General features: G+C 46.6%; 1 protein-coding gene across 2 annotated transcripts in view; it reads left to right on the plus strand.

The window, feature by feature from the left end:
* Positions 1 to 25,905, plus strand: part of ARHGEF16 (Rho guanine nucleotide exchange factor 16) — a 440,772-nt gene that overhangs the window by 378,182 nt on the left and 36,685 nt on the right. For both annotated transcript variants that reach the window (XM_069610226.1, XM_069610225.1), the window contains exon 14: positions 6,993 to 7,094. In XM_069610226.1, coding sequence (XP_069466327.1) covers positions 6,993 to 7,094 — 102 coding nt within the window. The remainder of the gene's footprint in view (positions 1 to 6,992; positions 7,095 to 25,905) is intronic.

Genomic DNA, 25,905 nt, shown 5'->3' on the forward strand with positions numbered 1-25,905 from the left:
ATCATGAACTCTAGCCTGCGTCGCATCTAGATAGGATTGTGAATGTGAGCCAGTGCCACACTTAGATAGAATTGTGAAGGTTAGCAAGCGCCACACATAGATAGCATTGTGAATGTTAGCAAGTACCACATTTAGATATAATTGTGAACATTAGCCTGCGTCGCATTGAAATAGGATTGTGCATGTTACCAAGTGCCACACTTGGATAGAATTGTGAACATTAGCCTGCGCCAGACCCAGACAGAATTTTGAATGGTAGCAAGTGGCACACTTGGAATTGTGAACATTAGTCTGCGTCCTATCCAGACAGGATTGTGAATGTCGGCCAGTGCCACATCTAAATAGAATAGCGAATATTAGCCATTGCCACATCCAGACTGCATTGGGAATATTACCAATGCCACATTTAGATAGAATTGTGAATACTAGCTTGCTTCACATCTAGACAGGATTTCAAAGGTGGGCCAGTGGCACATTTGGATATAATTGTGCATATTGGCGTGTGTCATATATAGACAGGATTGTGACTATTAGCCAGTGCCAGATGCAGAGATATTCACGTACCACGTCTAGAAAGAAAGTGGAAATTTAGCACATATCGCTTCTAGATAGCGAGGTCAATAACCAACCCACTAACAATTTCACCCCTCTGCATACACCTCTCAAACTCTAACCAAACACAACCACAACCCTAAAGCACAACAAACTGCACAAACATCACTACACCACCACAACAACAAAACAAACCACACATAGCTTTGCACAACAGCACACGACGGCTCCCGACCAGAAAGCACCCCCAAGCTCATCGAACAGTGTTAACCAAACTGAAGCTGCCAAAAGCACATCACTGCTCTCTTGCACTTATCCTGCTTGTTGCCACTAACTCACCCCCACCCCTTTTCCTTTTTAGATCCGCCAGAGTGCCAGGGGACCACTCCAGTGGTGATAGTGCGTGGTACAAATATCCTTTAACATTAATATACCTTTTGTTGTCTGTGTCACCTCTCTTGATACCATGCCTGCCTCACAGCATTTAAGGAATCTATATCTCAGAAGATGTAAACACAAGGTGATCAATGCTCTGAGTCGGATTAAGAGATGGTAACACTAAGATTGTCTCGGGGATCATACATTTTTGTTTCCTTCATATAGATTCCCAAAATGAGAATGCTGGCAATCCTCAGTGATATTACATCCACGAGCGCTGGTATCAACCCTGTAGAGCCATTGGTTACAATGTGCCTGAAGTCATGCTGACTCTGAGGCACCAGATCCTGTGTAATGATTCCTATTTCTTGTCGTTTTTCACGATTTGTGGGATTTACCAACGCTGTACAGTTTGTTTGTTCTAAGTTATCTAGGATCATTACCTCAACTCTCCGGTTTTCTAAGGGGCCAATGATACATCTTTTACCACTCTTCCATTATTCGTCAAACAAATTAGACTTCATGGCCCTTTCTCTTAAAACCTGAGTGTCCCTGGTTATAAAGGGTGCAATGGCCCCTGATCAAGATGATAATAGCTCAGAGTAGGCTGAACATCCAGGCTAGAATGGCAGGTGAAGTTCTACAATGCAAAGAATATTTTTGTCGAGGAAACGGATGTCCTGTTCAGCGCTTAGACCAATAAACACTGTTGGTTAGCACATACAAGTTTACAGTTTTTAAAGACCCCCCTGTTTTAGTTATATACAGTGTAGGCACAGAAAGATAGTAATTTTCCCAGAATCATATGTTTCTTTGTCAATGGTCAAAGCTCGAATTGGAACATATGTTTACTGTTAAGTAACCTGGCCAGTGTACCATCCATCCATTTGAATCAAACATTCAGCTCTGCTGAGTTTTGTCCCTTCTCGACATGTTTACCCAAAACAATTCCTTGGTGGCAAGGTTGCCTTCTCCATCTTAAGATGGCTCTCTGTCTAGGCCTCCATACGAAATGTGCAAATTTGGCTGAAGCAAATCTCATCACTGGGCTTCTCTCACACCCTAACAGCATTGGCAACATATGGACCCTTCATATGGTCTCTGTGCTCTCTCCTTTCTCCTCTTCTCCCATTAATGGTGGCACCCATTGGGATGTCCTCTTGGCCTCCTTCCACTCCTCCACGGCCATCATTAATGTCTATGCTAATGGAACTGTCTTGGTTCAAGGCCCTCAGGCCATCCTTCATCTCTTTGATAGACGCTTCCCGTGCCTTATCAACTTCCTTTCTCTCCTGCTGTCCCCTCTCCTCTATCCTCGGCTACCTTGCCTCCACCCTCCCTCCCTGCCCCCTCTCACTCTCCCTCTTCACTTCCGCAGGGCGTACCTCTGATCTGTACCCCTCCCCGGAAGTCCTTCAAAGATGGCAACCTTCTCCTCATTGCCACACTTAACTCTCGCTCTGCTGTCAAACATTCCTCTGATATCTGCCGCTTTCTTGAGGAGCTGGACCTTGACGTGCTCGGTCTCACTGAGACATGGTTCACGGCCAGCTCTGTCACCAGCTTTGACGGTTACAAAATCCTCTCCATGGCCAGGCCCAACCGTGTTGGGGGGGTGTGGCCCTTATCTTCCCTGAGTGGATTCCTGCCACTGTTACTCCCACGCAGATCTACTCCTCTTTTGAATGTCTTGTCTGCCGACTCTCTCTCTCTCCTAGCCATTCCCTTACTGTGGTTATCTATTGGCCACCTGGTCAAATCTCCTCCTTCCTCTCTGAGTGGGCGGACCTCTCCTCCTCTCTCCTGTCCTCAACCACTCAACTCCTCCTTCTTGGAGACTTCAACATCCACCTGGATGCCTCCTGTCCCCCCTCTGGACTCTTTTGCGACCTCTGTGACTCTCTCTCACTCACTATCCTCCCGTCTGGGCCGACCCATTCTGCAGGGCACACTCTTGATGCTCTGATCTCCTCTGACCTTCCCCCCTCTGTCCCTCTCTCCACTCCTCTCTCTTGGAGTGATCACTTTCTCCTATCCTCCACCTCACCTTCCCTACCCCACAGGCAAAGCCACCCTCATCACTGCCACCTTCCTTCTCGGTCATCCGACCCATGAAGCGCGTGTCAGTTGAAGCTTTCGCTGCCACCTTCTCGCCCCCTCCTCCCGCTTCGGCTGACTCCCACCCTGACACAGCCCTCTCCACTCTGCTATATATGATACTCTTGATATCCTTGCCCCTGTCATGAGAATCCGTCTGAAGCCCAAAGCCAAATATAACTCCTGGTATGACTCTGATCTCGTCACCCTTAAATGCAAGTGCAGGGTGGCAGAGAGGAAATGGCGTGCTTCATGTCCATCCTCTGACAAACTGGCCTGCCGCCTGCTCCAAAGGCAATACCGGCTCTCCGTTCTCTCCAAGAAGAGAGCCCTCATCCAAGCCAGCATCTCTGCGGCATCTAACAATTCGGGCGAACTCCTTAAAATCTGCAAGGAGCTGGCCAACCCTGCTGCAGTCTCTACCTCTCCTGTCCCCTCCCAGGCCCTCTGCACAGCACTGGCCTTTCACTTCTTTTCAAAAACTCAGCACATCCTGTCCTCACTCTCCTCCTATCACCTCCCCCCCCTCTATTCCCTGCTCTCCCTCTGGCCCTTCTGCAGCCACCCTTCCTCTCCGCTTCTCTGCCTTTCCCCTTTTTTCTGCTGACGAGGTCTCGAGACAAGTCCGATCTATGAAAGTCTCGTCAAAACAGGTCCACCCCTGTTCCTCCAAAACTATCAAGGACCACATCGACTCCTTGGCCCCTGCCCTTGCTGACTTCTGCAATCACTCCTTCGCCTCTGGAGTCTTCCCATCCCCTCTCAAGCACTCCCTTGTGCACCCCCTTCTTAAGAAACCCTCTTCCGACCCCTCCTGCCCAGCTAACTATCGCCCAATCTCTAACACTCCCTTCCTGGGCAAGCTCCTGGAGAAACTGGCCATCTCCCAGCTTAATCTCCATGCTGAATCTGTTGGTAGTCTTCATGACCATCAGTCTGGCTTCAGAGCCGCCAGAAGCACGGAAACTGCTCTCCTGAACATCCCTGAGGACCTGCTCTCGAACCTTGACTCTAACACTCCATGTGTTCTCATTTTGTTTGACCTCTCTTCTGCCTTTGATACTGTCAACCATACCATCCTGCTCAACCTTCTCCGTGATAACCTGGGTATCACTGGTCAGGCTCTGGCGTGGCTGACCTCTTTTCTCTCCAATCGACCCTCCCAGGTCCAACTGGGGTCTTTCCTCTCTGACATCTTTTTCTCTACCTGTGGTGTCCCCCAGGGATCTAACCTCTCCCCCTGGCTTTTCAACCAATATCTGGCACTTCTCGCCCACTGCATCGCCGCTCTCTGCCCCAACTTTCAGTGCTATGCGGACGATACCCAGCTAATTTTCAGGCTACCCTCGGCCTCCTCTTCTCCTTCCCTCATCTCTGACTGTCTTTCTGCTATCCAGGACTGGTGTGCCTCCAATGACCTCTGCGTTAATGCCAGTAAGACCGAGATTCTACTCATCGGCACACCACTTCCTCCTTCCCTGCAGCTCTTTGGCCGGCCTCTCTTGGCCCTCTTCCTGCAACTACCTGCAAGGCAAAAAACCTCAGGGTCATCTTCGACTCCAAACTCTCCTTCTCTCCTCACATATCTGACGTCTCTAAGAAGTCACACTACCAGCTACACCTCCTCAGAGGTATCCTTCCTTTCCGCTCCTTCCCCTAGAAGCTCTCTGTCTCTAGAGCCCTGGTTCTCTCGAAGCTGGACTACTGTAACAGCCTCTATCTAAATCTACCTGCCTCTACTCTCCGCCCTTTGCAACTCATCCAGAACAGGACTGCGAGACTTGTTCTTGGCCTCAAGCCCAGGGACCGTATCTCTACACTGGCTCCCAGTGACTGTGAGGATCAAGTTCAAAACCCTGTGCATTGTCCACAAGGCCTTCTGGGGCCTTGGGCCAACATACCTTCAACTCTCTCTTCCTAAATATCTTCCTTCTCAAGCTCTTCACTCATCCGCCTCCAACTCCCTCAGGGTCAGCCGCTTTTCCAAACAACGAGTTGGTGGCAGATCTCTCTCTGCTGCAGGGGCCTCCCTCTGGAACAGCCTTCCCGCCTCCCTGAAACTTGAGGAGAACCATCTCTGGTTTCCAGAAGCACCTCAAAACCTTCCTCTTCACCTCCGCTTTCTCTCCCCCTCTTCCCTGCTAAAGTTACTGAAACTGCACTGAATCTGCAACTGGGCCACTCACCATTCTCGGTCCTTGGCCCAGCCACTCTCCCCTGCACTGCCTCCCTGGCACCCCCTGCACTACGGGACTGTGTCTGTATCCCTACAGCCCCCCTTCCCTAGCACTTGTCTGCACTTACCTCTAGCTGGCCCTTGTTTTCCTGTATGCTATTAACCCTGTACTGCACTTTCCCCTCTCCCTTTCCCCCTTGCACTTGCGCGATCTGAATGACACCTGGTCTAGTAGGAACATTGTCTGTCTCCCCTTGTTCCCCCCTGTCTCGTCGCGCCTTGAAACACTTGTGTATAGGCGCATTACAAATGCCATATCATATCATATCGTATATCAAAAACATTGTTCTTAGGCTCTAACCTGAGTGCTTTAAGAAATATCTTTTTTCTTCCCAATACTTCTTCCACAAGACAGTTTTGAGTCTTACAGGCCCCTCTAACTCCAGGGTCCTCTTCACTCTATCTCACTGTACCTTCTCCCAACTGCTACTCATGGTATAAGCTATGCGCTACCAGAATACACATAAGTACATTTAAATGAATAAGTGGCCCTGCATGAGACGGTTTGTACAAGAGAAATGTGATTAGAATTGAAAATTTGAAGAGGAAAAGATTATTTCATTCTTGTATTCTACCTCATCTAGCACAAGTTACCTGTTTACTTTTTTTCTCCGATGAGCTGTATTTTGGGACGTGTCTGTACTATGTCCCTATTTTCTACAACTGCAGGGTCAGGAATGAGATTTGGGTTTTTATAGATTGTAGTCCCACTATTTAAGCATGATGGTTTGCAACATAACTATTTAGAGAGTTCTGTAACCGCTGACCTAGCAATGAGATAACAAAATATGCATTTTACTTGTAACCATCTTGTTAACAAAACTGGACCAATAGGATTTCATTGTATGTCTGAGTTATTTCGTTTTTCCCCTGGTTTGCAGTGTAAGATATTTATATCTGCATTTTTCAGTGTGACAATCTATGTAGCGCTGAATTATAGCATAAATGATGATTATGCTAGGTGGTGATAAACTGTAATTGCTGCTTAACCACATCTCACTAAGCTGATATCCTCTATGCTGCGACAACATAAAGTCAAGAGGATAATGATACAAATAGAGGCACGTTTGGGAATATATATAATTAAAATTGTATGAAAAACAGGTTTTTATGGAACTGCAAAAAGCTGTCTACCTTGTTTGGCTCCAAACCAGGGTTCGTAAACCCAAAGATCACGAACCAAGTTGGGGTCACAGAAGGCTGTGAAGAAGTATTTGTGTGGGTCTTGACCAATCAAATATTGGAACTAATAAACATTTCACTGTTGAAAATAACAGTAGCCAAGACATAGGATTGTTTTAAGCTTGGTTTACACGTTTAGTAATGAAGTTGAGGATTGCAGTTTAAACTCTTTCCTGATCCAGATGGGCTTTGAGTATTTTGGAGTATTTCAACGAGTGTCCGGTGTTGTGGAGCTGGGGACTGGGAGAGGAAAGATTAATCTACTTCTCTTAGGAATCCACTTAGACTTGAGTACATTTGTTTGGACCAACATAGGAAATACAAATATGGTGCATTTGTTGTTTACCTCAAGAGAAGGTGTTGCCGTACATGATAAACTGAGTTTTGTTTAGCACCAATCATACCTCTAGCCACCCCCTTTAAAGAATATCCAGTCATCTTGACTGGCGGTTCTAAAGCTTTTGCTACACTGAGGCCCACACTCAGAATTCAACCCAATGATCCTGATTTAGAGAGTGGCTTAATATTCTCTCTTTTCCATCTGCAGGTCTGCGCCAAGTGGAGATCATCAAAGCCTATTTTGCTAAACAGACGGATGAGGTTTCACTCCAGCAATCCGACGTCGTCCTTGTCTTGCAGGAAGAGGATGGTGAGTTGCCAACGGAAAGTGTTTTGCAAACCATTTTTCAGCCATAGTGTAAATAGGGTCACATTGTTTTTCATGTTTGAAGGAATTATTGTAGGCCCTTCAGTTGCAGGGGGGCTATTGTGAAGATCCTCACAATTAGTGATGTAGATTTACATCCAAATGACATCCTAAGCAATTTAGAAGAGTTTAAAGAAAACCTCTGAAATCCAACAAACTTTCTTTAGATGCCATAAATGAATGATATCCTCACTGCTTCATTTGAACCCAGAATTTGGAAATGGCTTACACATTTCTGAATTTGTAAATTGTTGTCCAGATCTGCCCAGTTCTGCTTTGGCCAAAGGGAATCCAGGATGTGAGTTAGTGGGTTTTACAGATGGAATGTGTTTTTGTACCACCAGCAACATTTGCCTTTGAGCATTATTACTGTATACGCCACCCATGTAATATCAAACCGAAGTGACCCACCACAACCACTCGCTTATTAGTCCTGTGCTGAGCAATGACAGCAATTATCCAAGAGCGAATATAAATTCTACCAATTTGACTTATATTGTTTCAGATTCCAAATCTCCCTGAATTGCTTATTATAACATGTATTCACCACCCTCAGCCCCATGAAAACGTTATATGAAACTGACATCTTTCAGGACAGAACTTCTGCTTGACTTAAATTCTGCCTCATTGGGATTTTGATCACAAACCTACCCTAAATGGATAGGTTATAACTGGGCCCAGATTGGTGTCATGAAGCAGAGTGGGCATGAAGAGATGCATTTAGTGAATTTAGGTTTTTAATCTGGGTTTCCTTTGAACAAAACAAATAAAAGGAATCCATTTGGAACAGAATAGCAGGATGGCTTCTCTTGGGGTCCCAAAACAAGTAAATCAAAATAAAGCTTCTAGGGAGACTGGGGGCTCAACAGTTTTGGGTTCCCGTCTGGCAGTATTTGGGAGGGTTTGTCACTCAGTCTGGAGTGTTTTCAGTGTCCCCTGAAGTTCTTTTATCATGCCAGATTGTCTTTCATTCTCCATTTTACCTTCTCAGACAGATCCTCTTCCAATGGTTGCACGTTGTTGACAACCTTTTTGGGTGACCACAGTAAAGATGCTGGGGATAGCCAAACGTAGGCCCCAAGGCTTCCCGCTGGCTTGTAGGTGGTTAACTGAGTTGGAGGGCAGTGCTTCCAACTCTGAGAGAGGAAATGTCTTACTGACACCAAACTCCCTCTGCAATGAACTGGCTCTGTGTGATTTCCTCAAATTAATTTAATCGAAGAGGTATCATTCACATTCCCTTTTTTTTTCTTTAAGGATATTGTACCGCAAATCTATGAAAGGAAGCCCCCCGCAGCCCTCACCCAATCACCCTCTACTTTATCATTCCCCAAACTCACCCCCCACATAATTTGTGGTAAAATGCAGAAAAGATAATTAAAGCAATTCTCTCTCGACGAAATCTACTGCTGCCAAATCTCCCGTTACCCAGTGAACTCACTCCTTGTGAGCACTCTTCTGCTCTCATGTCTCATCTGCTCCTTTACTGAGTGTCACTCTAAAGCCCTGTTCTCTCCTGGCTGGCTCACGATGTGCTTGTACTTCCAACCATCCAACATCAGGTTCCACCTGGCATGTATCCTACCTGTGTTCCTTCCTTCTGTCTCAGCCTTCTTCTCTTCACCTACCCCATGAACAGCTCTACCACCTCTTCCTCTATTGGCATCTTCCTCTCTTGATATTCCTCCATGTATGCCTCCTCTTGGTTCACGCCACCTCTTCCTTTTATTTCACCATCTACTCCTAATTCGATACTACCTTCTCCTTTTGACTCACCACCACCTATAGATGTTTCTCTACCTCTACTCTTTGTCTCCACCGATTCCTTTCTCTTGCTGTTTCCTCCCTCCTCTGAATTCCCCCAGAGTTACATTTTCTCTTCTTTGCCATGTCACCTCGTCACCTTTCCTCCAGCTTACTAAACACCAACCATATCATCTCAGCGTCCTTCCCCTCCAAAACTCTCCTACGCACCCACCAGACACTCGGCCTCTTCTGCCAAATTCCCTCACTTTCATAAGAGCCTGTCCTTGTGTACTCATACCTTCCACCTTTGACCACCCTCCGGTGAGTGGTAATGTTATGTAGCAAATGTGATTGATTTGTGTGAAATCTCAGACAATCATCTAATTGCAGGTTCTTCTCATGGGTCTGCAGGTCAAACTCGTATCCAAGGACAGTCCCATCTGGGATCCCATCTTCAATCTGATATTCACACATACGTGCTACTCTCTTTGGGCAGGCATTATAAAGGCTAAAGCATTCTTGTGACTAATCAATTTCTGGGACACCAGTGGTCCAGGGATGAATCAGTTTCTAAACCATCAATCAGCCCCACACTCCTAGTACACTAAAAGGGATCCAAACAGATTGAAAACACAAGCAAATTATAAACCACCTTGTCTGATTTTGTTAACGTGGACAGAACGGCAAGCTTATCTCCAAAAGGTTGTAGATAATTGTATTTTTGCTGTGTTGCAACTAAGAAACTATTACCCATTGATAAAATGGACTGTCCAGTCAAGGTTGTATACAAAAAATAAACTTTATTATTGCAACAGACATTTCTAGCACACTACAAAATACAACCCATCCTGTAAAGGAATGCAGAAGACAGACAGTTTCAGAGAAGGAAAAAGAATGCACTCTAGATACTGACAGGAGAGTAGTCGGTATAGTAGTTGATTGCAATAGTTCAAGGATACTTGGTTTCAACACAAAAGGAGCAATGGGTCATAAAATGTCACTAGGGGATTTTGGCAATGTACCCTGTGCTCTAGGAGTCCTTAGTGCTCGACAGGGACGAGTTAGTTTCAGGGCACTTTGCAGTTTCTGCGGCAGAGTTTAAGATGGGTGACAGCTGTGGGTATCAGACTGCAGGCAGTTTGGCGAGCGAAGCTGGATGGACGGCTGCAAGCTGGCCTACATTTCGGCTCTGGGTCAGGAATGGTCGTCTCCATGCTGGTCAGTGGTTCTGAAGCTCTGATTGAGGCCTCTCGGATGGCTTTAGCGAATACGGGGTAACAGTCAGCAGTGCAGTCAATTGCAGCTCGAAGGGCTCAACTGGCTCCAAAATATTCTTTAAGGTGGACGTTGATAGATGCTTGTTAATGCACTTCTCCTAGCTTCTTTACTGGGCTCGTGTCGTTCTTTAAGGCAGATGGCCCCAAGCTGAGGAGAGTGTTTCAGGCAGCTGCCTTGTCCTTGGTTTGGTTCAGAGACTCTCTGCCAATTCCCACCTAGATAGCCTGCTGCAGAGCTTAGCAGGGCACACTGTGTGCTGGCTGGGTACCAGTTCTGGAGGCGTTGGATGGTCCCCTGTATTTGGTATCTCCCTCGGTTCTCGGGAGATGTTCAGGAAAGGGATCTTGCTTCCTTCTTGCAGGTCCTGCCCTTCCTTCACTGGCAGAAGATGTAAAAAAGGATCCAATTATGAGTTCTTCCTTCTGCTTCTGGTGAAGCCTTCAGATGATCTGCCAAAAGAGGGGTTTGGCCCTCTTATAAAGCCAATTGGGTGACAGGGCTTGGGGTAGGCTATTCATACCTTAATGAACCTATCGTGGGTCCCCACCAACAATCTCCTGTATGCATGAGGTCATAACCAGAGTGCTTTTCAACAGAAATGGTAAAGGTTTGAAAAAGTGTAATACTAAGTCCCAACCATCTTCCTGTCTCTTGTGGATCAAAGGATCCCTCTGGTTAATTGAGCGATTTGTGGTTCCTAATTAAAGCGGTAGTTCTCCCTTGAAGCTGCAGCGAGACCAGATTTTCAGGCTCCGGCAAACCACATAATCATACCTTCTGAATGAGGTCTCCCTGCAGGGATTCCTACTATAAACCTACAGTCCCAGACATGACATTTCACTGTCAATCGACACTGAGGGCGGGAGCGGACTTCAAGTTGACACAGTGCTTATGAAACAGTGTTGTGGTTTCCTGTCTCCTCTGTTAGCCTCTTCAGCCAGACCCCATGTGGGCCTGTTTGAATCAAACTCTGATTAGTATGCAAATGCTGCCACCATCTTCAATACTCGGGGCGGGTCCATGAAGCCTTTGTTAATTATGCTGGCCATGGCAGTGGGAGGTTTGTCCCTACCCCTTCTGGAGATGCATTGTGTACTCCACCTGTCTGATCCCAATATGACAGGGGGCACTGCACCTGTAGGCTTTGTCCACCCAGAGTACACAGGTCTATGTGTATGCTGTGCAGTGATCAGAGGAAAATGTATGCAGATTAGCCCCACACATTTTCCGGAGGATGATGTACCGTCATTTAATTTAATTTAACATTTAAAAAAAGGCCACGCGAGTGCACACCCACCGTGCGGATGGTTGGATTGCTCACAATTCAATTTTCCTGTATGTCTGCATGTTACCTCTTTCTAGTTCTCTGGACAATGAGGTGGAAAGGCATCCACTTGGTAGAGGAATCATGTGGAGTCCCTTAGCTCAGGAAATCAAACTCTATCACTCCCTCCCTGGAAGTGGAACGGCGTAATTACTTCCCTGGGAACACAATCCACCCCATCACTGTGGATCTTTAAGGCGATGGTGAGTGCCCACCACAAAATATGAATCCACCTACTCTCATTCTCCCTTAAGGATTTAGAATAACTTGTTATCTTCTATGCGTTGCGTGTCTCTCTCCTTTTCTCCTTTTCAAGCACTGCAAGTATTTTGTGAATGGTCTTTCCTTTCATTACTGCTGCTACTATTTCTGCAGCTTTATTGATAACTCTTTTATTTTTTATTTCTTGATTACCCCTTTCCGATCTTCCTTTCAGCCTGGTTTGCTTCACCCATATCCACTTCCCGCCAACCCCAGAAGGAAATAGTCTCTGCCTGTGTGTTGATAAATGTGCATGTTTAGGGGGGGGGGGGGGGTGTCCATACAGCCATGCTAAATGTTTCCATGTCTACACATTGCTTGTCTTTCTGCCAGCACTCTATCCATCGGCGCCATTGTAAATTTGCATTCTCGACCATTATCAACCTTTGTCTACTCATGGATGGATGAGCCCCTAGACCCTTGTCCTCTGTTCACTTTCCCATTGTGGAGGCTCTGTCTCCCATCAACCTCCATGCACACTACCCCTTGCACCCCATTTGACTGTTGGACCTTCCTCTGCCCCTCTCTGTTGCACCCCCCTTCCTCTGCCCCTCTCTGTTGCACCTTTCAATACACTTGAGCTGCTTCTTCCCGTGATGTGTGGCTTCCTCAGTGTTCCAGGTCATGGCTTTCTAGCACTGCATGAGTTTCTTGCTGTTACAAAGACCTTTCACTGGCTGAATAACACAATTTCTCAGAAAAGTGGTTGAATTGATTATTTTGACCAGTTCTTGCTCCTTCTTTGACTAATAGAAGTCAATCATTGCTCTCTCTTTCAAACGGCTTCTGGCTGGATCTGAATGGTAGGTAGTAAAGAGACAACAAGCTTAACGATACTGCTTTGTGGTAAAGCATGGAATGTTGCTCTTTGGACCAGGCCCTCTGTGGATGCTGATGATGCTTTTGACTTTGTCACCCTCCATAAACTCCATCCTAGAATGTCTGACATGTTTCATTCAAACCCGATTCACACTGTACGTCTCACACACCTCCCACTGTCCTCTCCAGCTCTGTAGCTCTCAAAAACAACAGGGCATGTGAATCAAATGTTGAACTCCCCCACTCGCCATTCTAACCATATCCCTTGGGTGCATCCCATGTCCAGGAGCCAGACCATCATTGTGGATCCCACCAGCGGGCTCTCTAATAAGTGGAATACCCAATCCAGCAGGCATTTTGCCATCCCTTCTAGGATGGGTCTTATTCCAATGAGATTTCCACATTTTGCTGAGCTGTCACAATGTTGCAGTTTACCAAACCGTGGCAGCTCTTCAGATACTTGTTGCTGTACTTCTGTTACATCACCATTGGACAAATCAACATACAACACAGTCCCACTTGCACTTGTTTGGTTTTCCATGTCACACTAGAACTTGTTTCTTCTGAGTTATGTTACTGGGATTTACACCGCACACAGCTGCCATTTGCATGGTCTCCCCACCTGGATGAGCAGTCTATTATAACTATGTCTACAGCCCCTCTTCCGCCCTATTTTGTGACTTCCAGCCTCCTTGTCTATACCTTCCAGTTCTTAAGATTCACAGGTGTCCTAAATAGTACCTGCTGTTGTGGACGAGGACTGTCTTGTTAATATATGGCAGGACAAGAAAAGTATTTGATGGACGTTGAGCCTCCCAAGCCCTTGCACCTTTTATGTCTGCTCTAGACACACGGGGCTTGGTCTCCAGCTTGACACTTAATTGCTCCATACTGTTCTCCCCTCTTCCTACCCTTGAAGCCTTTTTGAAGTACTTCACTGCTTTAGCCTGTACCACTTCTAAAGGCAGGTATTTCCATAGATTTGACTCCCCTTCCATCTAAAAGCTATTTTCTAATTGATAATCCTTGATCTTCCTCTCTCCAGTCACCTATTGAGTTATCTAGTTCTGTGAATAGCTTTCTTCAGATAAATGATTGCTTCTTGTGGTTTATTTATTCTTTTTAGCAATACCAATTTCTCTGTTTTATTCTGTTATCATGTTATTCTCCAATGTCCAAGTTTTTAGATTAGCAAATCCCCATGATAAGAGATTTCTATTAATTAGTATTTTTTGGTTGCCCGGCTTCTGTATGGCCTCCAATTGGTCGGTAACTTCTGAGACTTGGCCTCCAGAACCAGGTACAGTACTCCAAGTGAAGCATGACCATTGAGTTGAATAGCAGCAGCACATACTAAATAAGCCGTGCATAAAGAGTTTGTGGTCTTTCAAAGCATGGGAAACATTATAGAATGATTTAGGTGAGGAAGCCACAGTCTTCTTTGTGGTGGGAGAAAGTTGATGTTTCGGACTAAAATGTTTACTGGTGAGACAAGTGTAAAATTATGTAAAATCAAAAATATTAATATTGTGCCATGCAATAGTAGATCTCTACTTTAGTCAAAGTGGTTCTCTGGTGGTAAGGTTTACTGTGGGCTATTTTAGTGAAGATAGGCCAAACTCTCAACCTGACCTCAAACCTCCAACCATACAATACAATAGAGCAGAATTCAGACTTTTCTAAATCATACTTTATTTGTGGGCCTGTTTTTTTGTGGCTAATGTTTTGGCAAAGTGATAGTTCCGAGAAATGGGCTACGTCATTTCAAAGCTACACTCCTCTCTGCCTCATGTATAACGTGCCAAGTGGGGTCACGTCTGATATGATATGGCATTTATAACGTGCCTCTACACAAGTGTTTCTAGTGCCAAGTGTCTGCTAGCTTTTAGGCGTCAAGTGTCGGATAGCTCCTGCCATTCCTGTCTTCAGTGCTAGATTAAGACCCTCATTGGACTCTATGCACTAAGACTGGTGGGGGGGGGGTTGAGGTCCCTTTAAATAGTTTATAAGTTAAAAAAAACTGTTCTCATCAGTAGCAGTTGGTTAACTTTTATATCAGTATGGTGTAAATGGCTGTATTGAAACTGACAGATGGCACAGACCAAAGAGGTGGCTTCAGGAGCACTTCCCAAAAAGTATGTTTTCCGCAAAAAAGGGTCTGTAGAATGTTCCACATGAAATGGAATTCACACTTCATATTAATGCAGGATATAGAAGATACAACAATTCTTAAGATGCTCTGTCTATCATAGTACAGAAGTGCATTTCCTCACCCCCGCCCCCATGTATGTCACCATCGGAAAAATTGTGCACCCAATTAATATACGTTTTTATGCACAGTTGGCAAATGTATATTTACTAGATGTTCCCAGCGTAACATATGCCGTTCTAGAATATCTTAAAAGTCAATATCAGTCAGCAATTCATAGGGTCACTTCTGTCCCCCTTCTTAAATATCAGAATAACCACTGATCACTTCCAGGAAGGTGGCATAGGTCACTGTGACTTCTTCATGGTCATTGAAAAGCTAAACATATCAGATGGAATGAGAGGTATGTGTGGTATTGGAACAGTATCTAAGTTTCATCAAACACACAGCCCTCTACGATGTCTATGTAGAAGTGTAATTGTCAACCTTGTTTCATTGCAGACTCTTAGTGATGGCATAGGAATGCGTAGTGGCATATTTAGAGCACCTATTTTCAGTTTTAGCTCGTGAGGAGGCATTCGTCCTACAGCGTTTTGCTCTTTAGAGACTGAAACGTTGAGCTGGTAATTCACTGTTCATTGACACTGGAACTGTCGTGCCCTGTGCGAAGAGAAGTGGTGGTGGAAAGAAGTATCTTCCAAATGTTTGCGATAGTAGAAGTGAAGGTGACCGCGTAGAACCATACTCATTCTGTTAGTTGAAATGGTAGCTGTTGTTGAAGTGGGAGCACTTTGCCATTTAGATAGCAGAGGGCAATCCATCACTGATAAAATTGTATCAGCTGAGTACAGAAACATACCTAAGCATTATATATATACATATATTTCTGAGGCTTGTGGGATCTGCTTAGATCACATGCTGTGCATAGGCCGACATCTAGTGGAAGCTGCAGAGTATTACAGTTTGTTTTTCGAAACTCGAAAATGGGCGTCGACACAGGGCGTGCCAGTAATACTATCCCTAGTGTGACGTCCACTGTATCCAAGATCCCTCACGCGTCTAGGATCCTCAGATTGTTTTTTTCCGCCATACTGGTCGGAAGCATTTTGCGGAGTCCCCTGGCCTTAGCCATACTTTTGCTAAAAATTTAAAAGAATAATTTATTGACATCCTTCCCCACCCCAACTTCGAACTTTGACACTCAACGCCAGCTGGAGAAGAAATCGACCGTCGGCTGCTGCACAACGGATTTGGGCCTCGGAAGGCCGCTGGCCTCGGCCCGGGCCTTGGAAGGCCTCTGGCCTCGGCCCTGCAAGTAGGGAGAGTGGGGGGTGGTACATACTCTACACTCTTGGTATATAGGTACACCTTATACATTTCCTACACTTAACAGCCCGCTGCCTCAAGGTGCGTATGGAGGGTACCCCTTTTCAATTCTGCCCCAAGTGCAATCGCAAATACCCTTGGGTCGACAGGCACGCCACGTGCAATCTCTGCTTGCCGAGGGACCACCCCGAAGTGAACTGCAGAGCGTGTAGTAGGTTTAAACCTAAGACACTTAAGGACCGTTCGACGAAGCGTTGGGCCCACCAGGCCAGGCAGGCGGCCATGGCAGCGGAGGGCGCCTTCAGCGACGGCAGCGACGCCGTACTTTCGGACGGCGAGGGCATTACGGCGTCGAAAGACAGCCGAGCGCAGGTCCCCGACCTCGGAAGGTCGTCCGGCAGGGCGGCTATGGGGAAGACCCCCAGCGACACAAGCGCTTCACATACTACACACACTAAACACACTAAGTCCAACCGAGACTCGACGACCTCGAGTTCTCGGAAAGAGGCACAAACAGAACGGTCCGATTCGGTGTCCCCTGGGCGCTCTCGATCAAGATCGCTGCATGACTCCAGGCAATCATCCACTCTTGCCAAGAGTGCCTCGCTCCCTAGGCTAACAGAAGTTCGATCGTCGGAATACGAAGACGACTTCCACCCCCAGGCCGCGCTCCAGGAGTCGGAGCCCGCAGTTAAAGCCAGCGAGGCCCCACGCTCGAAGGATAGGGACACCACCCCCGATCCTCGACGCCAGGCGTCGAAAACCTCTGGAGCCACTAAAAGACAGGGAAAACATTTTTCCACGCACGGGGAGGGGGGAAAACAGCAGAAGAAACAACCTTTGCACTCTTCCACACCTGTGAAACACACCACTCCCCCTAAACAGACAGACAAAACCAGGTCTGCTGATATGTCTAAAACCAGCAAAGCTACTCAAGATAAATCCCATGGACTTGCTGAGAGAGTGAAGACATAGATAGGGTCATGTCAAGAATGTCTTCTTTGGCTGATTTTGATGATAAAAATCCAGAACATTTCCTCTCGTATGCAGGGGCGCCCCCAAGGGGTGGCCAAGGGGGGCCACGGCCACCCTTATAAAGAAGCTGGCCCCCCTATCGGCCACCCCGTGAAAAAGGAAAAAAAGTATTATTTTTTTTGTTCGCACTGAACTGTGCAGTGACAATAACATGCCCAGTCCAGTGCGAAAAAAAAGTATTTATTTGTTTGCTTTCTGGGCGCAGCCGCCACCAAGATATGTGGAAAAAGGCATTGGCAGAGCAGTGACAGGACCTCCCAGCCTCGGGATTACAAGGGTGAGCACCCACGGGCAAACATGAAGGCAAACACGAAAGAGAAGCCGATGATCAAAAAGGCAAAAATGCAGGGCAACGTAATGGTGAGTGGCTCCAGCAATGTGGGAGTGGGATGCGACTGTGTGACCTGTCACTGCACCCGAAGCAACGACCCGCACACCACTTCTCAAAATCGCAGTGTGCATCTGCATTCAGTGCTCACGCCTTTGAGGAGAACTCAGAGAAAACGAGTTGCAGTTTTGGGAGTTCGACCAGAAATGTGGGTGTCTATTCTTTTGAATGATGGTTTAGTGATGAAAAGGTGCTAGGCGCTGTAGTATTTGGGGATACACCCCGGACTGACATTGCAGGTGTAAGCGCATGGGGATCCATCGCTTCCGCCCCCACCCTCCCCTGTAGCACCCGCGCTCACCAGCAGGCAGACATAGAAACATTCCCCTGCACGTCATAAGGCTATATTGCTTTGTGCAAGCCTGACCGCTTCTCGGCGCTTTATCGCATGGGGCTGTGAACAAGGTTCGACTCCAACCTCCTGGAAAAGCAGGGACACAACTGCGTAATTGAACACCTTCTGTGGCCGGCAAGCAACTACACTAGTTCTCAGCTGTCTAGTAACTTGAGGAATAAAGACACCCCAATGTATTCATTTCAGAGCCTGAAACAGTTATTTTAATTGCAATCACGTTTGCCCTTTCTCACGTGCACTGCAGTGTCCGGTCTGTTTGTAGTAAACGTTTGGCTCTAGGTAACTGCTTGGGTTTGGTGAACTGCTTGTTAATTACTGCATGGTACAAGGAGTCAAGTCACTTGATCGTTTGGTAGTGTCCTGAACGGCACTACGCGGCTGATGCACTGGCAAGACCTTTTCACACACTGCACTATGGTGTGCATTACACGTTTTGTTAAGCAGTGAAAGCATTCCCCAGGGCGGCTTCCGAGAAAAAAAAATCTGCCATTTCTAGGTCTTCTCACTCGCGGCTGTATGAATTGTAGCATTAAACTGTTGACTGCCTAAAGAGCTGAGGCTGTTTTCGTTTTTTAATGGGTAGAGTGGGTTTTATTTTTGCAATGCTGGAAGCAGGGACGTCATTTGGGGGTCGCCAGGGGTCGCAACTGCGACCTCTGTGGTGTCCCTTGCGACCTCTGTGGTGTCCCTTGCGACCTCTACTAAAAAAAAAAAAAATTTTTTTTTTTTTTTTTTTTTTAAGTTATGCAAGCTCCTGGGCTGTGGCTCTTTACTTCTGGGGTGGCTGGCTTTCTTGTTCAGGCCCCTTAAAAAAAAAGACTTGAGGCACTTGTTCTTATTTTTCTTCTAACACTTTCAGCACTGACCCTAAATAAGAAAGAATAGGTATACCAAATAATGTGTCTTTCTGGAATTCTATACAGTAATTGCTGGCCTCATTAAATGTTTATTTCAGTCACACTTCAGGGGGTGAGTCACTGATTTAGTCTGTTCTTAAACGCCTCACTAAGCCTAAGCCGTTCATCCTTCTGAGGTCGATAAATGAGTACCAACACAGGTTGGGTGATATTGGGTGTATATTTTTTCTATATAAAGCGCTTAATGATGTGTTATTATATAGCACTTACACTTATCATTTGGTCATGGACGTCTGCTTGCATACACAGTCATTTGGTAATACGGGCCAATAAACACTGAACTTAATGATACATATGGCGATCCATTCTGGTATGAATGTACATCATATAGTGATATCATAACTATATTTTTCATAGTGTACAATGCTATGTGATGCCACTTCCTGTTTTGTCAACGGGTGAAATGTCGTGTTCCATCGCTACCCGCTATATCACTTTGGGGCGAGGTCTAATGACATCACTTCCTGTGATGTCATCAGAGGGTCAAGGGTCGGGTGATGTCACTTCCGCTACCCCTGGCATTTTGGTGAAATGACGTCCCTGGCTGGAAGAAGTCCCATGGACGTGATGCTAAAATTGTTGACATCTTTCAGGGTACTGGAAATGGGAATGCGGGCCTCTATGTGCGGACCCTAGGCCCAATCCATCAGGTGGTGCTTTTTTTGAATGAGTCGTTCTGTACTATTCCACGTGAAGGCACGGTGGCAATGACTGTGTTAGGGTCGTTGTTTGTGCCTGATAAAAAGGAAGGCTGGTTGCTTTGTTTCCCACAGTAGCACCAGCATTGCAAACCCGCCTAAATCATTGATTGCAGCCCATCTTTCCATTTGAAAAAAATAGAACTTTAGTGACTTTTTCAAGATGGAAAGTAAAAATGCAACATTTATATGTTGCTATTGCAAAATGTGTAAAGCACAGTATTCCCCACTGGTGTATGATTTTTGTTCCGCTTACTCCTTTAGGTGGACGCTACTTTCCACTTACCTTTTTTTTTTAATCACACATGCATTCTGGGATTTGCAGTTTTTTTTTGTTTACCTTTCTGAAACACTGCGTTGCTGCCCCATAGCTTGAAGATAACGCCACACGAGCTCCCCGAGCCCCGGGTTCAGAGAGCCACGTATGATGGTCGCCCCCCATTGGCCATTGATGATGATCGCACATGGTCAGTCAGTGGACCCCGTGCACCTGGAAATAAATACAGCCTGAGCCTGGACGCGCGCATTTCTGCTTTGGCTCGCGCTTCCAGGCTGTGTTTATTTACGTGTTTCAATCTTCAGCTCGGCTGCATGTAGGTTGTGCGCAAAAGGCTTTTAGTAGTGGAACTATTGGGGAGGGACTGGCCAGTGGTTTACATCCCCAGTACACCAGAGGTAGAGGTTTTATTTTGTTGTTGCATTCAAAATGGTGTTTCTGTAACGATATGCATTTTACTTAATACATGTGTACAGTTCTTTCCATTTCACCAGAGCTGTCATGATTTGAATATCTTTTGCTGCGGTAAAAACATGTAACATCTGTATGTTTTTGCGTTATGTTTAGTGAATTCACGATGACTAGTTGCACATGTGGCATATCACATGTCTTTGCGCTATGGTCTTTGGATGGGTTGTGCATGAATACAAGAGGAGTAACTATGTGGATTGCCTATTAGTGGTACCAAGTGTAATTATTTAGTTTATTTTTTTATGTATGTGTGTGGAGTGTTTTGCTTGTAGCGTAAGGATTTTTAGAGGTTGGTGTCTCCTGGGCTGTATTTTGGGATTGTGTGCATGCTTGAATATGGTTCGAGCGGTATTCTGTGCATGTTTATTGTACGCTTAGTTTTGGATTTGTTGCATGCGCACAGAGACATAATGAGCTTGTGACGTAGCCAGGGTCATTTAACAAGAGGGGCCTGATGGTAATATAGTTGGGCCCAACCTAAGGGGATCCCAGACAGGGATTGGGATTTGTTCTCCCCCTGGCCTTGTTCTCCCCCTGGCCAAGTGTGCAGGAGCAACTAAGCGTAGCCAGGGAGCCCGAACCCAACAAGCAGGGTTGAGGGTATTCGCCGCATAAGGAAATATTTTAAATAATGGGTTAAAATGGTGCGTTTTCCAGCACACGTTATGTAAAAAGTTGGGTAAAAAGTACCACAGTTCGCAATGTGTTCTGTACAGTAAAGACATGAACAAATCCACTAGATGCAAAGTCACCACCAGTGCACACCAGCATTTTCATGATGATTTTGCCCACCCTATGCAAATATTCTGCAAGTGTAAAAGCAGTTTCATGCTGATTGTGCCCATACATAGCTGTTATGTTATGTTACCTGAACTTGTAAAGCGCACGGTCGCCCTAGGGCATCATGGCGCTGGTGAGGAAGCTATCAAACAGGAAGCACAGTAATAGTCAGAGAGCTAAAATAAAGTAGTTTTCAGGGCTTTCCTGAAAGCCAGATGGTTGGAGATAGACTTGAGTGGCAGTGGGAGGGTGTTCCAAAGCCTTGCCGCAGCAATGGAAAAGGCTCTGCCACCGAGTCTTTCCCGGTTATACTTAGGAACCACCAAGAGATTGGTGTTCAGGGAACGAAGGTTGCGTTCCGGGATATAACGGACAAATTTGGTTTGAAGAAACTCAGCACCCAGGCCCTGGATTGCTCGGTGGACAATACACAGTGACTTGAACTTAACTCGCTGGGCCACTGGGAGCCAGTGGAGTTGACGAAGCACTGGCGAGATATGAGCTCCATAGGGGGAACCTGTGGCTAGTCTAGCTGCCAGGTTCTGTATACGTTGGAGACGTTGGAGAAGGCCCGTCGGCTGAGCGAGGTATAAGGAATTACAATAGTCCAACCGTGAGAGGACTAATGCAGCTACCACAGGAGGGCGCATAGCCTCTGGGATCATAGGAAGGACCCTCTTAAGTACCCTAATCTGGTGGTGGGCGGATTGGCAGACCGTAGAGACCTGATTTGTGTATGGTATACTGGCTGTGCTGGTATACTCAGGTCTGCTTTGCTCCGAATGCCAGTAATATGATAAGAGATTTATAACAGGCCTGTACACAAGTGTTTCTAGGTGCCACAAGGGAGGGGAGGCAGAAGGGGACAAGACAAACGATCCTACTCGGCCTTGTGACATTGGGATCATGCAAGCGCAACAGAGAGAAGGGGGAGGGGGAAGTGCAGGGGAAAGGTAGAGGGAAGTGCGATCAGGGCAACATGGCTCTGAGTTACAGCTTATTGTTTGACTACTATTTTCAATGCTTGTGTATTATCTTTGCATGGGAAGAAATCCTCTATGTGTTCTTGTGTTTAAGGAGCACTACAAGCACAACACTGCAAGCGTACATGCTTGCTGTTTTAGTAAGAAAAGTGCATTGCTGGACATTTGATTACTTTTAAAGTTGGTAATTCACACAAGGGTAATACGTTGCTGGGCCTACCACCACAACCCCCAATAGTAAGTCTGCTGGGTGCTCAAGAGTAGAGGAAGAGGAGAGGGTTTGAACTACTCGCTGACACCAAACCTGCCAGAGCCCAATGCAGGCCTTTTGAACTGTCTCTGCCTAGGAGGTTAGGCTGTGGCATATTCTTTACTTAGCACAAACAGGATTGTGGAACTAAAAATGTTAACCATACTGGTAATAGTCTATGAGCTGCAGATAAATTAATTAGTTAACTGTTAAATAATAAATGGAACTATATCAATATGCAGTTACTTAATACATAGATTTCAACTGGACTAGATACTACATCCGTATAATGGATTTCTTTGAAATTCAGTTATGTGTTTGTTTTGGGGTGCCACCCCAAGATTTCCTGTGGTCTCATCAGGCCACCCCTATGAAAAATGTCTGGGGGCGCCACTGCTCGTATGATCCACAAGGGGCGACACCCTCAGGCTCTACTGATCCTATCCCACTGAGTAAAAAGCCCCGGTTTGAAACTCCGATGAGGTCAGAACCCTGTCAGGTACAACCATACGCAAGACCATACTCACTGTATCAAGGAGAGGCTTCCTTTGGTGAGGACCAAGAATTTGGTATGGTAGAAGAGCAAACCGGGACGGGCTACTATGGGGATGATGAGGACCAGGAAGAGGAAGAGGAGGACCCGGAAACATACAGAGTAGATTCCCCGGTAGAGAACGAAGCCCCGGTTACCGACTCCCCGGTCGATAACCAACCCCTCCTAAACGAGGTTCTCGCACGCACAGCAGAACATTTCCACATTGACACCCATGGTTTCCAGGAGGAAAGGGACTTTGCAGAAGAGTTAGTGGGAGAAAGGAGGCCTGTTGCCCAGACCATCCCTATCCTTAAGTCCATTCAGCGGAGAATAGATCCGTCCCTGGTGAACCCAAACCTCACCAGAGCAGTCAATCCCAGGGTTGGAAAAACTTTTCAGGGCGGCACAGTCTGACCCTCTCTATATAAGAGGACATCTGAAGCCAGACTCCCTAGTTGTCACCAACACTCGTAAGAGGGCTGGAACACCCTTGTCATCGTCCGAAGCTCCTCCCGACAAGGAGAGCAAAAAACTATACGGTTTCGGCAGGAAAGTAGCCTCAACGTCCGCCTATCAAGCAAGGATTGCAAACTCCACCACCCTGTTGGCCAGCTACAACTGCCATCAGTGGGAAGAAGTCGCGGCACTCATAGCCTCTGCTCCTGAACCTTTAAAGGGCCAGTTAGCTCGGATTTTCGCAGAGGGTAGAGCCGTGTCTGGTTGCATTTTGAAAGCAACCTTCGATGCCGTGGACAACGCAGGCAGATTGATAGCGGAAGGCACTGTTATCAAAAGACATGCGTGGTTACGGCAGTCTGGTTTTAAGGCAGAAACCCAGGCATCATTATTGGACAAACCGGTGGAAAGCGATCTGTTGTTTGGTAAGGCGGTCGAAGACGCACTGAAGAATGCCAAGGACGAATACGAAACACTCAAGTCCCTTGGCCAGTTAATCAATAAACCCCCTAACCAGAGAGGGAATAGTAATTTTTGTCACCCACGCTGCCAAAATTCCCAGAGAGGATCTACCTATTCCCAGGGGCAGGGTACACAGTGGAACAACAACCAACAGTCTACCCAGGGTTACGGCAGGGGTAATAGGAGAGGTCGTGGTAAAGGCAGAGGCAGCCCCAACAAGGGAGGCGGCACGCCTCCACCAAAGCAGTGACGCTCAGTTCAGGGTCCCTTCTCACGCAACCCCAGTAGGGGACGCATTTCCAACTTCACCCAGGCTTGGGAAGGGATCACATCAGACAGATGGGTGCTGTCAACAGTATCCACAGGATATTGTATAGAACTACTGCAGCGTCCCCGGAACCATCCTCCACGACAAAGGGTACATTCTTTAGAACATCAGAAGATTCTCCTCGAGGAGATAGCCATTCTGCTAGATAAGGACGCGATAGAACTCGTCCCGGGACACCAGGTAAACAAGGGTATTTATTCAACTTACTTCCTTGTGCCAAAGAAAGATTTGACAATGCACCCAGTATTGGACTTACGGCCTGCCAACAAGTATGTCAAGCCCCAAAAATTTCATATTACCACGCTACAAGAGGTAATCCCCCTCCTAAAAAAGGGGGATTACATGGCAACCTTGTATATGAAAGATGCTTATTTTCATATTTCCATGTTCCCAGCGCACAGAAAGTATTTGCGCTTCAAGGTGGACAGTCGACACTACCAATTCAAGGTACTGCCCTTTGGGATAGCTTCAGCACCAAGGGTATTCACCAAGGTACTGGCGGTGGTGGCTGCACACCTACGCAGGGAGGCAATCCCAGTGTACCCTTATCTGAACGACTTGCTCATAATGGGGGAAACCCCAGGAATTTGCAGGACAAACATTCAAAGGACTATCGACCTCCTTCACGAATTAGGCTTCTCAATCAACGAGAAAGTCAAGCCTAGTGCCAAGCACCTCAAAACAATTCCTAGGAGCAATCCTAGATACCCAAGAGGGGTTGACCTTTCCTTCAGAAGAAAGAATTCGGAATATACTACTGCAAATTCCGCATTATCAGTCCGGTCAACAAATAACGGTACGCAAAGCAATGTGTCTACTGGGCATGATGGCGTCATGTATTTACCTGGTCCCCCACGCACGCCTGCGCATGCGTCCCATGCAGGAATGGTTGGCGAAACAGTGGTCTCAGGCAAGTGGTCAGTGGGACGATCTAGTGGTCGTTTCACCAACACTGGTACAAAGCCTTCACTGGTGGACAAGAGAGAAACTCGCACAGGGGAAACCCTTTTACGATCCCGAGGTACAGGCAATAGTCACTACAGATGCATGCCTGACGGGGTGGGGAGCTCACCATCTCCACCACACAGCTCAGGGTCTCTGGATTCACTCAGTGGCCAAGAACCACATCAACCTGCTAGAGCTTCTGGCAGTAGAGCGCTTCAGGCGTTCGAGCCCCACCTACTAGACCCGTCAGTGCAAATCCGGACGGACAGCACAACAGCCATGTTCTACCTGAACAAGCAAGGAGGGACTCGCTCGCCAAATCTGTCCAAGCTTGCCCAGAAAATCTGGATATGGGCACTCAGACGGAACATCTTCCTGTCATCACAACATGTTCCAGGGGAGCTCAATTCCCTAGCGGATGCTCTGAGCAGAGACTCCCTCCCAGAGGAACACGAATGGGTTCTACACAAGAGGTCGTAGAAGATATCTTCTCTCAGTGGGGTTTCCCCATTATAGACTTATTCGCCACAAGCGAAAACAGACAATGCCCAGGATTTGCATCCAGGTTCCCCCAACCAGACTCCCAGGGGAACGCCCTGTTGATGAACTGGTCAGGGATGTTTGCGTACGCTTTTCCACCAACTCCTCTCATCAGGAAAGTGGTGAACAAGATGAACAGAGAGTCGATGACGCTCGTCCTAGTTGCTCCCATGTGGGCAAGACAACCGTGGTTCCCACACCTACGCAGGATGGCGGTGTGCGAGCCCATCAAACTTCCAGCCTGGTACAACCTACTGTCCCAGCACCAAGGTCAAACAGTGCACCAACAACCCAACTCAATGAACCTGGCAGCATGGCTCCTGAGGTCATAGAGTTTGGACATCTCAATTTGCCACAGAGGTGTATGGACATCCTAAAGGAATCTAGGAAACCAAACACAAGGCACTGTTACTTTGACAAGTGGAAGAGGT

This window comes from Ambystoma mexicanum, chromosome 8 (assembly GCF_040938575.1).
Source record: "Ambystoma mexicanum isolate Mex_15411 chromosome 8, UKY_AmexF1_1, whole genome shotgun sequence".
NCBI lineage: Eukaryota > Metazoa > Chordata > Amphibia > Caudata > Ambystomatidae > Ambystoma > Ambystoma mexicanum.